The sequence below is a fragment of the Octopus bimaculoides genome, chromosome 6 (genome assembly GCF_046866305.1).
Source record: "Octopus bimaculoides isolate indiv1 chromosome 6, ASM4686630v1, whole genome shotgun sequence".
Classification (NCBI taxonomy): Eukaryota; Metazoa; Mollusca; class Cephalopoda; order Octopoda; family Octopodidae; genus Octopus; species Octopus bimaculoides.
Window position 1 is genome coordinate 24,774,944 of NC_142933.1, and position 14,823 is coordinate 24,789,766.

Below are 14,823 nucleotides of genomic sequence, written 5' to 3' on the forward strand. Positions count from 1 at the left end.
AGAGCATCCAATAACACCCATTGTCTTTTATAATCCTCCAAATTTATCAGAAAGATCAGTCATGAACCTCACATATTCAGCAGTGGGAGATGCAAAGTAATGATGGAATGAATTCAGTAATATTTTGCACTAAATATAAATCTACCTAATAAATTGAGTTCCCTTTCCTTCCATTGGTGCATATAATATAATATAATATAATATAATATAATATATATATATATATTATGTATGTATGTATATTTATACTTGCATGTATGTATATACATATGTGTGTGTGTATGTGTGCATATACATTTGTGCATGTGTGTGCATTTGAATTTAAAAACACGGGGGAAAGTACTCAGAACAGAAGTGAGGTGTAATTATTTATTGTAGCACAGAGCTTACACTCTGTCGCTACTGTGGGCTTAGCAATTATGCTCATGGATCTCATATGGGTGTGTCTATGCACACACACACATAGCATGTATATATGTCATGTATGTATGTATACATATATGTACCAATGTATACATACATGTACATATAATACATAAAAAGAAGACATAGAAAGAAAGAATAGCAAAATGTAAAATGACCAAAAAAAAAAAGTGTCAAACTCACATACAATGTATTCACAACAAAATAATGAATCTATTACAAAAATTAATATTATTATTATTATCATACTCAAGCTTACCTTGCTGAAACAATGGGTTTCCGTGGCGCATGGCCTGGAGGCTTAGGACTGAAGCTTGTTCCTTGTTCAGAAGAAGCCAGAGGTTTTAAGGCATTGCTACCAGAACAATCAACAGCTTGTTCATACGAACTGGTCATTGCTAATTTTTGACTGTTTTTAGTCCGAGATCTACTAATTCGTGATTCTGATGTAGAGCGTTGCCTACTACCACCTATTCGGAAATGTTTCCTGCTACACATGTCCTCTGTATAGCCACTATGAGGATCGGCCAAAGAAGCGTAATCCTCGTTGTTCCTAAAGGGACCCTGCTGTGAAGTAAGAGTTACGCTGGCTTCCCCAGGTGACAAAACATAATTCCCGTCGGGATCGAGAGCTAGATCTGGCCTGGACCCTAGAGAACTGACACTAATATTATCCAGAGCTTTGTCATCTTTCGTTAGACTTAGTAAAAATCTTGACACAGCACAGTCTGAGTGGTCACTTAAACCGACATCACTATCTCCTCGTTTGTGGTGCTTGGGGCTAGACTTAACAGTAAGTTGTGCTAAGGGGGGCTTCCCAAGTACACCCCCCTTTGATTGTGAACCAGTTTTCTTATCGGATAGACTGCTGCGAACCTTTAAAAAGCGCCTTGTTGCGCTGAACGGATGCTTTAGTGGTGACCCTATCAAATTCCCAATATCTTTCACAAGTTTTTCAGGCATTTTACTAGGGCTTGATGGAGTAAATTGGACATTTCCATCAGGAATGGTAAACGATCGGGGAATACTTCGAAGTGCGTGCTCTGAAGAGTCCTCTGGAAAAGAAAATTTTGATTCCTCCCAGTTAATTGCATTCACATCTTTATTTTTCACAGCAGCCGATGCATCTACTGCATTGGTGTCAACAGCTTCGTCTGAGCAGGCTAAAATGTTGAACGCGTCTTTGCCATCATCCAATAATGTCATCGAGTTCCGATTTGCACTGTCTGGCCGGATGGATACTTCATCCGCTAGCGTGTTCTGGTGGGAATATTTTACTTTATCACGCACTTTCACTAATTTACTATCAACACTTGGTCCTCGGGTGTCATTACCATGTTCGCTGTCGTGATCGTGGTCGTGTTCATCTTCGGAGCTTGAACCAAATGCAGATATTCCAATCCAGTGACTTATTACGGTATAAGGGGCAGCCTTTGTGGCAAATTCATCATTGAATGCGTTTGTAGCATCCATATGGGTTTGAGTTTTGTCATCTCCCTGAGTTGGTGCTCCACTAACTGTGAGAATCTGGTGTGGGTTGACTGGGTTTGTATGCTCAGTTATGTTGCACATGTGCTCCGCTTTTGAGTTCTTCTCGAAGTGATTTTGAGTATTGTCTTTCTCGGGACTCTCGACAGGGGTCTTGGTACCTGATGTTACTTTTGGTTCAATAGCACCATGAGATTTTGGACTATGGGATAATTTTATGAGAGTCTCGCCGTTCTTTTCCTCGCCACTTTCTTTCGTACCTTTGCTGCTCACTGCACCTTTGCTGCCCCGATCCTCCTCAACAGCCTGCACATCCTTGTCCTCGCCCAGTTCCTTCTTCTCTGATGTGCTCTTGACGCAATCGCATTTACTGCAGCCGGGATCGTCGGGTGTTGGCTTGAGAATATGGCGCAGCTGATTGTCGAGAACAGCAAGGTCAGACGAAGACTTTTGACCCCCAGCAATAGACAGCTGAGCCTTGTCAGCTTTCAGAATCTCGGCCTTGTCCACAATCATCTCTTTGCTTCCTTGCTCAGATCGGCACTTCCATTCATCCTTCTCGAGTTGCTCCAACTGTTTCTTCTGGCACATTCTTTCTTTCTGTTCTTCACGAAGTCGATTATCCATCTCACTCTTGTACATGTGGTTGTCAATAATCAAATCGATGTTTCCTTTCTTCGTGTCAGCATGGTCCTCTTCTTGGTTATAGCTGAAGTTTTCATCCATCACGTCTGTGGCACCATGACCTGGAGTATGTGGTCCATGAAGGTGGCTGCAATAATTTGTAAAAAGAAAAGAAAAGAAAATAATTAATGCATTTGTTACTCAATTAAGCAATAACAAAGTAATTGTCAATTACATAACAACAAAGTAAACGAGTCAATATGGAAGAGGACAATCATTGCAAAGTTGATTAGATTGAGTCTCACTACAATCTATGGCCAAGACATCTAACACTCAACAACCTGCTCTATTCCGTTTAGCTGTAAAAATAGAGCTAAGTGCCTAAATAATGGTGTAATTCATAGCTGGCAGCAGCAGTAGAACTGTGATACTGCTGAGTGTTTCATTAGCTAAAACTGTTAGGAAAAAAATAAACTGCTTCCTTCAAGAAAAAATCAGGCTGGGTATTGAACTGGCAACACAACACCATAAAATACACAACATATTTCAGAAACCTATGTGCATTGCAAGTAGTAGTAATAATTACAATGATGTTTCCTGATTTTGGCACAAGACTAGCAGTTTTGAGGGCAAGGAGGTCAGATGATACCGTTGGCCCTAATGTGTTTTATCGATTCAGGAGGGATGAAAGGCAAAATTGACTGAAGCAGGACTTGAATTCAGAGTGGAATATATACAAGGGGATGCTGAAAAGATGCTTTGGATAAAAGAATTTACAGGAGGATCAGTTAATTATGATTTTATTCATCAACATATTCTCCTCTCAGATTCACACACTCGTTGAAGTGGTGCTTCAGTTTTTCTAAGCCTTGTAAAAAGAAAACTCAGAAGGTTGGGCTCCCAGCCAGGCTATTTGTGATATCCTTACAGCTAGGAACTTTTCAGCAAACCCTCGTATTGCCAGGTATTTTATTCAATACTCTGACAATTCTTCCAGCTCACCACCTTACAGAATAACAATTGTTTTTAATCTAGCAAAAATCCAGCAATTTTGGGGAACAGGATTAGTTGATTACAAGGAGCACAGTACTTAAGTGATATATTATTCTATCGAGGATGAAAGGCAAGACTGACCTTGATAGGACTTGATCTTAGAATAATAATAGGAAAGAGGAGGAGGAGGAGGAGGAGGAGGAGGAGAAGAAAAAGGAGGATGAGGAGGAGAAGAAGAAGAAGAGGAATAAGAAGAAGAAGAAGAAGAAGAAGAAAAAAATACAAGCTGGCCAAATCCTTAGCATGCCAGGCAAGATGCTTGTTCAAATTCTGCTAAAATCAACTTTGCCTTTCCTTCTTTCAGGGTTAATTAAATGAGTACCAGTTATGCACAGGGGTTGATGTAATTGACTAAATGCCCATCCCCCAAGCTGCCCTTGTGGCAAAAATTTGAAATCATTATCATTATCATTATTATTATTATTATTATTATTATTATTATCATCATTATTAAGATGGCAAGCTGGCAGAATCGTTAGCATGCCGAGCAAAATGCTTAGCAGCATTTCATACGTCTTCAAGTTCTGAGTTCAAATTCTGCCAAGGCTGACTTTGCCTTTCATCCTTTCAGGGTCAATAGAATAAGTACCAGTTGAGAACTGGGGTTGATGTAATTGACTATACCCCTCCCTCAAATTGCCAACCTTGTGCCTATAATAGAAATTATCATTATTATTATTATTATTATATAAATTTCTTACATAGTCTCAATGGTGTACTTGACCGGTACATAATTTATCAAGCCCCGAAAAGCAAAAGTCAAAGATGGTGTCAATGGAACTTAGAACATAACACCACAAGGCATTTTGTGCAGTTCTTTATGGATACTATCTACTTAATTCTAATAATGTCTGCCAAAAATGGAAAAACATGAACAGTAAAGGATGTCGTAAGTATTTGTCAAAATGTTTGTCAGATTGAACTCTGCTAAAATACACAAGGACCAGATCTTAGCATGGAACCAGGCAGTGTGTTTGTCCGTCTATGTAACTGTGAAGTTCATCTGGTTGTGCTATTGATTACTGACCTTGTGATTGTAAGTTCAAACATTAAAATTACAGCAAGCACTTGTTGTGTGTAACAGTTGCAAACTACATAACTCCTCATGTCTCAGATTGTACTGATTAACAAAAGGGCTCCATCCCCTATTTTACAAATGTGTTGTTAAGGATTACAATGATTGTCCTCATGTTAAATCAATTGTATTGCTTATACAAATATACAAACGTACAAAATAAAGAAATATCTTTTAAAATCACAACTGTCTTCCCTCCACCTCTACTGGTGAAAAGGAAACCAAAAAACAAACAAAATTAAACTGTGCTGAGAATATAATATACATACAGGCTGTCCCAAAAATGTATACATACTTTAACAGTTGATAACTCACTAAATTTTCAAGTCTTTTTAAACGCTTAAAATCTATTAGGAATAATGAAGGGAGTTGGGATAAGCTTTGAACAAAGGAAATTTGAAAATACTGGAAGTTTGAAAATACAGAGTACCAAAGAAATCCACCTGTATGACTTATCATTTGAATTAGAGATAAGTCTGAAGATGACAGAACTATTAAAAATGTCCACAAGAGGTATTCCAGAAAATGAGTCCCACAAAGCAAGAATGAGTACTAGAAATGTATTGATAAAGTTGAAGATAATCTGTGCAACAAGCAATTCATGAGAGGAATCTCAAAATCAAGCATTTTGAAGTACAGGGTGGCACCCAAAAGTCTTGTTACCTCCTACCAAAAAGCAATGAGAACAATAGAAGAACAAGTAATCCAAAGCATGTATTGGATTTAGTCTGTATGAACACCTTCATTTTCATGGCACAAAATGATGCAGTGCCATGACCTGTGTGATATTTTTCAAAGCTGTGCTTTGGTGATTGTTGCAAAGGCTCTCCAAACAGTGTCCATCAACTGATGGGCATTCTGGTATCATTCATATGAAACTCTCACCTTGATAATACCTCACAGAGCGTTATTGCAAGACATGGGGTCTGGACTTCTGGGAGGCCAATCGACAGGTGCCTGGTGGTTGTTGCGATCCTCGCCCTATCCATCTATTCCGAAAAAACTTCATTTAGGTATTCGCGGACAGTGATAGCATAGTGGGGTGAGGCACCGTCTTGCTGAAACCAACAATCATTCAGGTCAACATTTAACCTCTGGAGCTGTGGAATAAAACCACTCTCTAAACATGGCCAAGTTATAGTGTTGGTTCACAGTGTCATCAAAGAAATAGGGTCCTATCAGGTGCTTACTCGATATGGCAGCCCAAAGTATTACATGTGTGTGTGTGTGTGGGGGGGGAGGTGCTAAGACAAAAATAATGATAACAATTGTCGTCGTCGTCGTTTAACGTCCGCTTTCCATGCTAGCATGGGTTGGACGATTTGACTGAGGACTGGTGAAACCAGATGGCTACACCAGGCTCCAATCTGATTTGGCAGAGTTTCCACAGTTGGATGCCCTTCCTAACGCCAACCACTCAGAGAGTGTAGTGGGTGCTTTTACGTGTCACCCGAACAAAGGCCAGTGAGGCAGTACTGGCAACGGCCACGCTCAAAATGGTGCATTTCATGTGCCACCCGCACAAAAAAAAAAAAAAAAAAAGATTTTGTGTGTCACCCGCACATGAGCCAGCCCAGGGGAGCCAGCAATGATCTCGCTCGAAAATCCTACAACAGCCCCGCACAAGAGCCAGTCCAGGGGCACTGGCAACGGTCTCACTCGAAAAATTTCTTGTGTCACCAGCACAAGAGCCAGTCCAGGGGCACTGGCAACGATCTCACTTAAAAGATTTCATGTGTCGCCTGCACATGAGCCAGTCCAGGGGAACCAGCAACGATCTTGCTCGAAAATCCTACAACGGCCCCGCACAAGAGCCAGTCCAGTGGCACTGGCAACGGTCTCGCTCGAAAAATTTCTTATGATAATAATAAACAATATGTAAGGAGGGTAACAATACTTTCGGATTACCCTGTACTGTGATTGAAAAGTTACATTCCAAGAATTGTCCATGATCTCAATGAAGATTATCCAGACAAAAGGTGTGGAGTTTTGCAAGTGGTACTTGGGAAGATGCATAGAAAATGCATTGTTTACAACAAAGATTCGAGTAATGAAGCTACATTTAAGTCAAATGGCTCAATTTACTTCCACAATTACACCCACAAGGGACCTGAGAATATGTTTATTTTGGAAGACATCATATTGATTTGCCAGGAGTAACACTATGGTGCAAAATGAATAATTGTCCTGCTCTTTTTTGACAGTACTGTGAATGGCCCTGTTTACTTGAACTTGCTGCGACAATGTGTCAAGCCAAGCATTCAAAAGGACTTTGAAGATGCAGAGTCTTATTTCCAGCAAGATAAGGCACCTCCAGACAACCCATAGTAAGAACCTACCTTGATGAGATTTTCCCAAACAAGTGGACTGGGTAAAGATGTTCAATAGAAAACCCCCCAATTCACCAGAACTCACATCACTAGATTCTTATACAATAAATTTTATGGTATCAAAAAGACAACAATTGACAAATTGAAGGCAGCCATTGATCAAGAACATGCAGAAATACTGAACAAAGTGTTTCTAGGTGCTTGTGGTTCCATTGCTTCAGATTATCAGTAGTAACTGGTCCAGAATAGCCATCAGTTTGAAAACAAGCATTCATTAAAAAAAAATTAAATTGTGTCTGTAGATTCTATTAAATCTTGAAAATGAAATGTATTTTAATAAACACTGATTTTATAATCACTCAATGTGTAATCATTTTCAGGGGACACCCTGTATATATATTCTCTCATGTACAATATAAAGGTTTGATTTTGGGTTTTTGCACCACCATGCTAATTTGAAAAGCACCAAGCATCCAATTCTCTCTTCTATCTCTCTCTCTCTCTCTCTCTCTCTGTATTTTTAAATATTTTCTCTCTCTCTCTCTCTCTCTCTCTCTCCTTATGTCTGTCTTTGAATACCAGCTTTACAATTGCTACCAGGTAACTGAAGAAGGGGAACGTTGAGTGTCTTTCTCAGACCACACCATAGTACAAAAGTGCCGGGTGATGACAACTGATAACAAATACCAGTAATACGGTGGAGGAGTTCATACAAAGCCCTGAGCCATAGATAAGAGCCATTGCAGTGACAAGGCTCCAATACTAAACAAAGCAACGAATGTGCAACCAGTAATATTAGCAGCTGAACTTAATGTTCAAATACTTAAACTACTTTATCAGATAAAGACCATCACTACAGAATAGAACAGAGTTACTTATTATTTTACATCACATTTTAATGAACACGATAATGTATATGGCTGTAGTTTTTCAACCGACCAATTACATTGTTCATTGCTTTTTGTTTTTTAATAATGATACAGACAAGGGACTGTCTGTACAACTCAGGCAGATTAATCACCACAAAGTACTTTTGTTTGATGAAATGGTTTATCACCAATTTTCTTAACAGTGTGTAGATATTTTGCCAATATACACATTATATATTTTGAATTGTTATCAAGGAGTTTAATCACATAATAATGGACTGAACAAACCAAAGCATGTCAGCTTTATGGTAATCAATGAAATTTCTTCTTAATTGCATGACCTACTTGTGATAAGGGTGCTAATACATTTATGTGTATGTGTGTTGGTGTATTTGGTGAGCTACTTCAAATACTACCAAATTTCACTCTCAAGGTATTGGTCAATGCAAACTACACTAAGAGACACTAAATCAAAGTGTCATACAATGGGCTCAAACCAGGAATCATTTGATTGTAAGGAGAACTTCTTTACTGCACAATCATTGACTAAGACTTGTAATCTTCTGACCTAACAATCACTGGTAAGACCCTTCCACTTCGTCATACTCAGCCATACATGATTGGAAGCTATGAATGTCCACTCCCTTCTCTCTCTCTCTCACTCGCTCTATTTCTCCCTTTATCCCCTACTCACGCAGGTATTGCTCCAGGGGTCTGTTTGATAGCGACTGGGGGTGATGTCGTTGTGGTAGTAGTGGCGAGGGATCCGTCGCCGGACAGCTTCTCCCAGTCGTAAGGGTCGCTCTCTCGAATCGACTTTCTCCGGATGCACTGATCGAAGAGGTTGTGTAACAAGCTGTAGTCTGGCTTGTCGTAATAGTCCAGCTCACTGACGTGGTCAAGAAACGTGCGGAATTCAGATGGCATATTTTTCAAGAGAAGCGTATGGTCATATTTTTCCTTCATGGTTCCCACCTGCTCCTTGTCTTTGGTTTTTCTCCACGGCAGCTGCCCAACCATGAATTCCACCAGCATGTAAAATAATGACCACAGGTCATCATGTCGACCCATTTCCTACAAAAATATAAAATAAATCATCATCATAAATAAGTAAACAAAAAAAGGCAAAAATTTCAATGGTCAACAACAAAAAAACTAACAATGTCTTTATTCAAGGAAAGGATTTAACCCTTTTCCTTCAACCATATTTCTGTCTTAGCTTGAATTAATTTTGAAAATGATGAAGAATTTAATGAAATAACTCGCACATTATTAAGCTGGCGTTTGGAACATAACATGAAATTTTGATGGAATGTTTTAATTTTAAAATAAGAAGTTTGTATCACAGAAATAGGGGAAGTTGTAGGTGATTTTTTTTTTCTTTTTCCTTTTTATCAAAAATGGTTAATCATTTAACTATGGAGCAACCTGACCAAAAAAATGTCAGTTTTGTGGTAAGCAGTAAAGAAATTTCTACATAATCACTTGACCTGCTTGCTATGAGGGGAGTGCCTGTTACAGGATCACTCAAGATACTCAAAATACCACATCTGCTATGAATAAAAGCTTTGATGTCATTGCTTGACCTACATGCATAACATAGCAGCTAAATCTCCCTTTGAAAGGCATCCTGAAGTCTTTTAATTGGAGACATGAATCATGGTAAGAACTTTTGGTGCAAAAACTAAACCTATTTAATGTACTTACTCTTTTACTTGTTTCAGTCATTTGACTGCAGCCATGCTGGAGCACGGCCTTTAGTTGAGCAAATCAACCCCAGGACTTATTCTTTGTAAGCCTAGTACTTATTTGGTTTCTTTTGCCAAACTGCTAAATTACGGGGACGTAAACACACCACCAACAGTTGTCAAGCGATGTTGGGGGGACAAACACAGACATATATACATATATACGACGGGCTTCTTTCAGTTTCCGTCTACCAAATCCACTCACAAGGCTTTGGTCAGCCCGAGGCTATAGTAGAAGACACTTGGCCAAGGTGCCACGCAGTGGGACTGAACCCGGAATCATGTGGTTGGTAAGCAAGCTACTTACCACACAGCCACTCCTGCACCTTCTCAAATTTCCTTGAAAACTTTTCTAGCTTCTTTAACCCTTTAGCATTCAGATTTCTATATCAAATGTAAAGCTTATTTATTCTCATTTTAAAAAATTAATCATGCATTATTTCATAGCTTTGATATCTTGATGTGATTGTCTGACAACAATGGTGGTGGTCGTGGAGACTGCAGTAGTGGGAAGAAGACTTCTTTCCTCGTATGATTTCTCCAGGCTGATGACAAGAAGACTTCAAACCTGGAGAGCTTTATCACCTCACAGTATGGCATCCAACACACACACACACAAGCATTTGTCTTGTGCAGTAAAATGTATCGACTTACCTTATTCTTATGTGCATTTACTGAAGCATAGCGTACTGTACCCCGGAAGCCAGCGGCAGCACGTGGTGGTCGAACTTCTCCATTTAAGGTTGTATACTGGCGGGCCAGGCCAAAGTCTAACATGTAAACCTTTTTGCAATTATGTGGAAGTCGACCCATGGCAAAGTTGGACTGAAAAGACACAAGGAATCATTCTGTTAATGTGCATGTATGTGTAGATGTATCCATGCATATGTGTATCAACATGTATATGGCAAAGTCAGACTGAAAAAAACACAAGAAATTATTCATCATATACACAAGGAATTATATATATATTAAAATAATAGGGTAAAAGATTTGATATTAATTAATATCATTTTAATACCAGGCAAACAGCACATTAAAAGAATCAGAAGATTCAGAAAAAATTTTCTGAGATCTCAAAATGATTATAGTATATGTTAGGGAATAAATCCAAAACTTACAGGGAAAAATTCAATTTATATATATATATATATATATATATATATATTATTAATAAATCTCAGAGTAGCAAAAAATATTTAGAAATTCTTTTTGCTACCAGTGGTCTAGCAAGAAGCAAAAACTAGTCAATAGACTATGTATTATTCATATAAATACATACAGTGTACATTAAAACACATAAGGGAGATGTCCAAAATTCCACCTTTGTACCACAATTCCTTTGCAAACTCAAGAACCAAAGAATGAAATGTTCCCTATCCCAATAACATGGAACAAAGCTAATAAAATCAAGCCATACATTTAAGAGCCACAGGACTTAAAATTTTCATCTGACTGAAAAATTCCAGAAAGTGAAGCAACTTGCAACATGTCTTAAGTAGAAATCAGAGATATTGTCCACTTGCCCTTACTAGTGATGGTTCCTTTTGGAACACATCCAACTCTCAAAAGCTTGAATATCACAACTTACAGAAATTGACTCTAGCCTCTAAAACAGCTTTCGTGCCACAGAAACTTTGAGTACCTCCCTTTATGATGTGTAGTAGCCCCCATTAAAAAGGATTTCTTAACCACAACAAGTCCAGTCATGGGACTAGCCTTAACCAAAAAAAAAAAACAAAAAAAACAACCAGCGTTTGAAGTGTATCCATGGACTTAGCATATTCTGTGACAAACTTAACATTTTCCACCATCATTCATAATTCCACAATATAGCCTGAAGAAATGTAGCGACATACCTTGTGTGTGTGTGTGTGACTGAAAGAAACTGAGTCACGATAGAAGGAAATCATTGTGCGTGTATGTGTATATGTGTGTGTGTTTGTGCATGTATGTGTGTGTGTGTGTGATTGTATAGCATATGCTGACAATACAGACATACACTCATATATATATGAAACACACATATATACACACACATATACACACACACACACACATATATACACACACACACACATATTTCTAGTATATATGGACATTAAATATACATTTGTGCTAAGAAAGAAATATGTATGTTTGTTTGTGTGTGTGTGTGTGTGTGTGTGTGTGTGTGTGTGTGTGTGTGTGTGTGTGCATATATGTCTGTATCTATATATGCATAGTATATATTGCCAATACAGACATACACTCATACATACATACATGTATGCATAAAACACACACATGTGCACATACATATATAAATAAACACACAAATATATATTTCTAGTATATGAAAATATATTAAATATACATCCTTACTAAGAAAGAAATATGTGTGTGTGTGTGTGTGTGTGTGTGTGTGTGTGCATGTGTGTGCATGCATGCATACATATGGATATGCGTGTGTATTTCTTCAGGCATAATAACCTAAGGTAATTACAGTATAACACGAAACAGGATCAACAACAACAACAACAGTACCACTGTAACAACAGCAACATCAACGTCAACAACCTAACACAATATTGCAACGTTTCAGCTGCTAATTGTGTTGTGAATCAAATTCATAGGTGTATCTTTTTGTGTTGTTGTTGTTGATGCTGCAAATACTGTTGCTTTGAAATACAGTGAAACTTTCTAGGAGGAAAAAACGTTGTTATTAAGAGATAGAATATAATGTTCAGCCAAACCTTTTTTTTTTTACTGTTATCAGCTTAAAAAGAAGAAAAAAAAGAAAAAAAACTCCATGCCTATGGATAAGTGTGTATATGTGAAAGTTTGAGTGAGTGTGTAGGTGTGTGTGTGTATAGAATCTGTAAGTAAATATAAAAGTGTGTGTGCATATATATATATATATATATATATATATATATATATATATATGTATGCATGTATGTAGTATGGGAAAATGTGTATGTGTATGTGTGTGTAGATAGATAGATAATTGTAGATACATGTATATAGCATGGAACAGTGAGTAGGTACATGCGTGTGTGTGTGTGTGTGTATGTATAGAATCTTTCACTAGATATAAGAGTGTGTGTGCATGTGTGTGTGTGTGTATTTATATATATATATATATATATGCATGCATGTATGTATGGATATAGTACGGGAAAACGTGCATGTGTGTATGTGTGTGTGTGTACATGTATATATGTAACATACATAAATACATACACATATGTATGTGTGTGTGTGTGTGTGTGTGTGTAGATAGATAGATAATTGTAGATATATGTATATAGCATGGAAAATTGAGTATGCATATGCATGTGTGTGTGTGTGTGTGTGTGTGTGTGTGTGTGTATCAAGGAAAAGTGGATGTTAAAACAGTGAAGATAACGATCTGTGTTTGTTCAATTTTACGTTTTTCATGCTATCATAGATTATGAGTTAAGCAAAAATATTATTGAAGAATTGCTTTACAGCTGGATGCCCTTCCTTTACTTGTTTCTCAAGTAAAGGACTATCTTATTTCACATATTTACAATGGCTGCATAGCCAAGACGTTTGCTTTCAAACCACATGGTTTAGTCCCACTATGCAGCACCTTGGAAATTACTCTCTAGTATAGCTTCAGGCTGACCAAAGGTTTATGAATATATTTGTTTGGCAGAAACAGGAAAAGAAGTCCTTCCAAAATATTTCATGTGTTAATGTACGTTTTTGAGAAAAAGAGTGAGTATGCACACATATGTATCAGAGTTCTGCCTCTCTGAAAATTACTCAGCAACAAGCAATGATATTGCTGTCATTTCTTATGTATTTACAAGGAAAAGGTTGGTAGTGACTTCAAAGTTTCTGCTTTTTATCCATCATCAGACAGACAGTGGTAGAATTTTGTCTTTCTGGATTTATACAGTCTTTGTCAATGTGATCTTTTCATAGATGGAACAATGTGAAAGAGAACTGGGTGTGGTGCAGGCTGAAAAGAGAAATGGTTGAGTAGGAAGTAGAGGATGGAAAAGGGCAGGAGAAATATATATGCTTGTAGGGTGTGTGTTAAAAGAAATGGATGGTGGAGACAGTTTTTCTGGTTTGATAAAGGAAGCTGTTATTTTTCATGATCTAGTCAGGTATGTAAATAAAGAAGTATGCAATGTATCATAACCAAGTCACAATTTGTGTTGATTTAAGTCTTTCTTTTGACTAATCAAGATTCTTTGTATACAAGGGTAGTTGAGTTATTTTATCGTTCACAAAAGACAGTTGATAGATAATAACAATTCAGTTTGTCACTTAACACAGGTGAGAGAAAGGTCAAAGTTAGATTTTGATGCTAGAAGCTTTCTTTTAAGAATATTATATTGGGTATTTTTAAAAAGGATGGATTAAAGAGATGATGTAACTATTAAATATTTATTGGAGTACCCTAATATGTTTGTTGTGTGGTTATTCAAAAACAAAATAAGTACAAGCACATGCATGCATACAACACTGAATATCAACACTTATATATCCAGATAAATGCATCATCTGTATGCATTTTCCACAGAGATATGCATCAGTATGGAGATATAATTACATAGTGAAAGCATGTTACATGTCTATACTGTTTTTGTTGAGTTATAGCCATTGTTATATATATTTATGCATGTCATGTGTGTGTGCATGCATGTGTGTGTATCTAAACATATATATATGCATGTATGTGTGTGTGTGTGTGTGTCTTTCATGTTCATATAGCGATTGAAAGCACATGATATGAATCTGAGTAGCAACGGAGTGAATCATCAACTGCCTTCAAAAACAGAGGTGTGTGTATGTGTAAATATATGTAGACATGTGTATATGCATGTGTGGGCATATATATATATATATATATATATATATATATATATATATATGTTCCTAGGGACATGGTGTTCCTGTTCTAAAACCGACTAGCATGTGTACATACACACACACACACACACACACACACACACATATATATATGTAGACATATGTATATGCATGTGTGTGTGCATATATATATATATATATATATATATATATATTGTGTATGTGTTTGTGTGTATGTACACATGCTAGTCAGTTTAAGAACAAGAACACCATGTCCCTAGGAATGACATCTGGCTGTGAAACACTGTCTCAGAGACCTCATCCAGGACTACATTAGCATGGAAAAGTGGATGTAAAATGAAGACGATGATGAACATGTA

The 14,823-nt window shown here is 37.4% G+C and overlaps 1 protein-coding gene across 10 annotated transcripts in view; it reads right to left on the bottom strand.

Moving 5' to 3' along the window:
• Positions 1–14,823, bottom strand: part of LOC106876343 (uncharacterized) — a 390,872-nt gene that overhangs the window by 77,338 nt on the left and 298,711 nt on the right. For all 10 annotated transcript variants that reach the window (XM_052968980.2, XM_052968976.2, XM_089353611.1 and 7 more), the window contains 3 exons: positions 10,265–10,435; positions 8,557–8,936; positions 683–2,683 (listed from right to left, as the gene is read on the bottom strand). In XM_052968980.2, the coding sequence (XP_052824940.1) occupies positions 683–2,683; positions 8,557–8,936; positions 10,265–10,435 (2,552 nt within the window). The remainder of the gene's footprint in view (positions 1–682; positions 2,684–8,556; positions 8,937–10,264; positions 10,436–14,823) is intronic.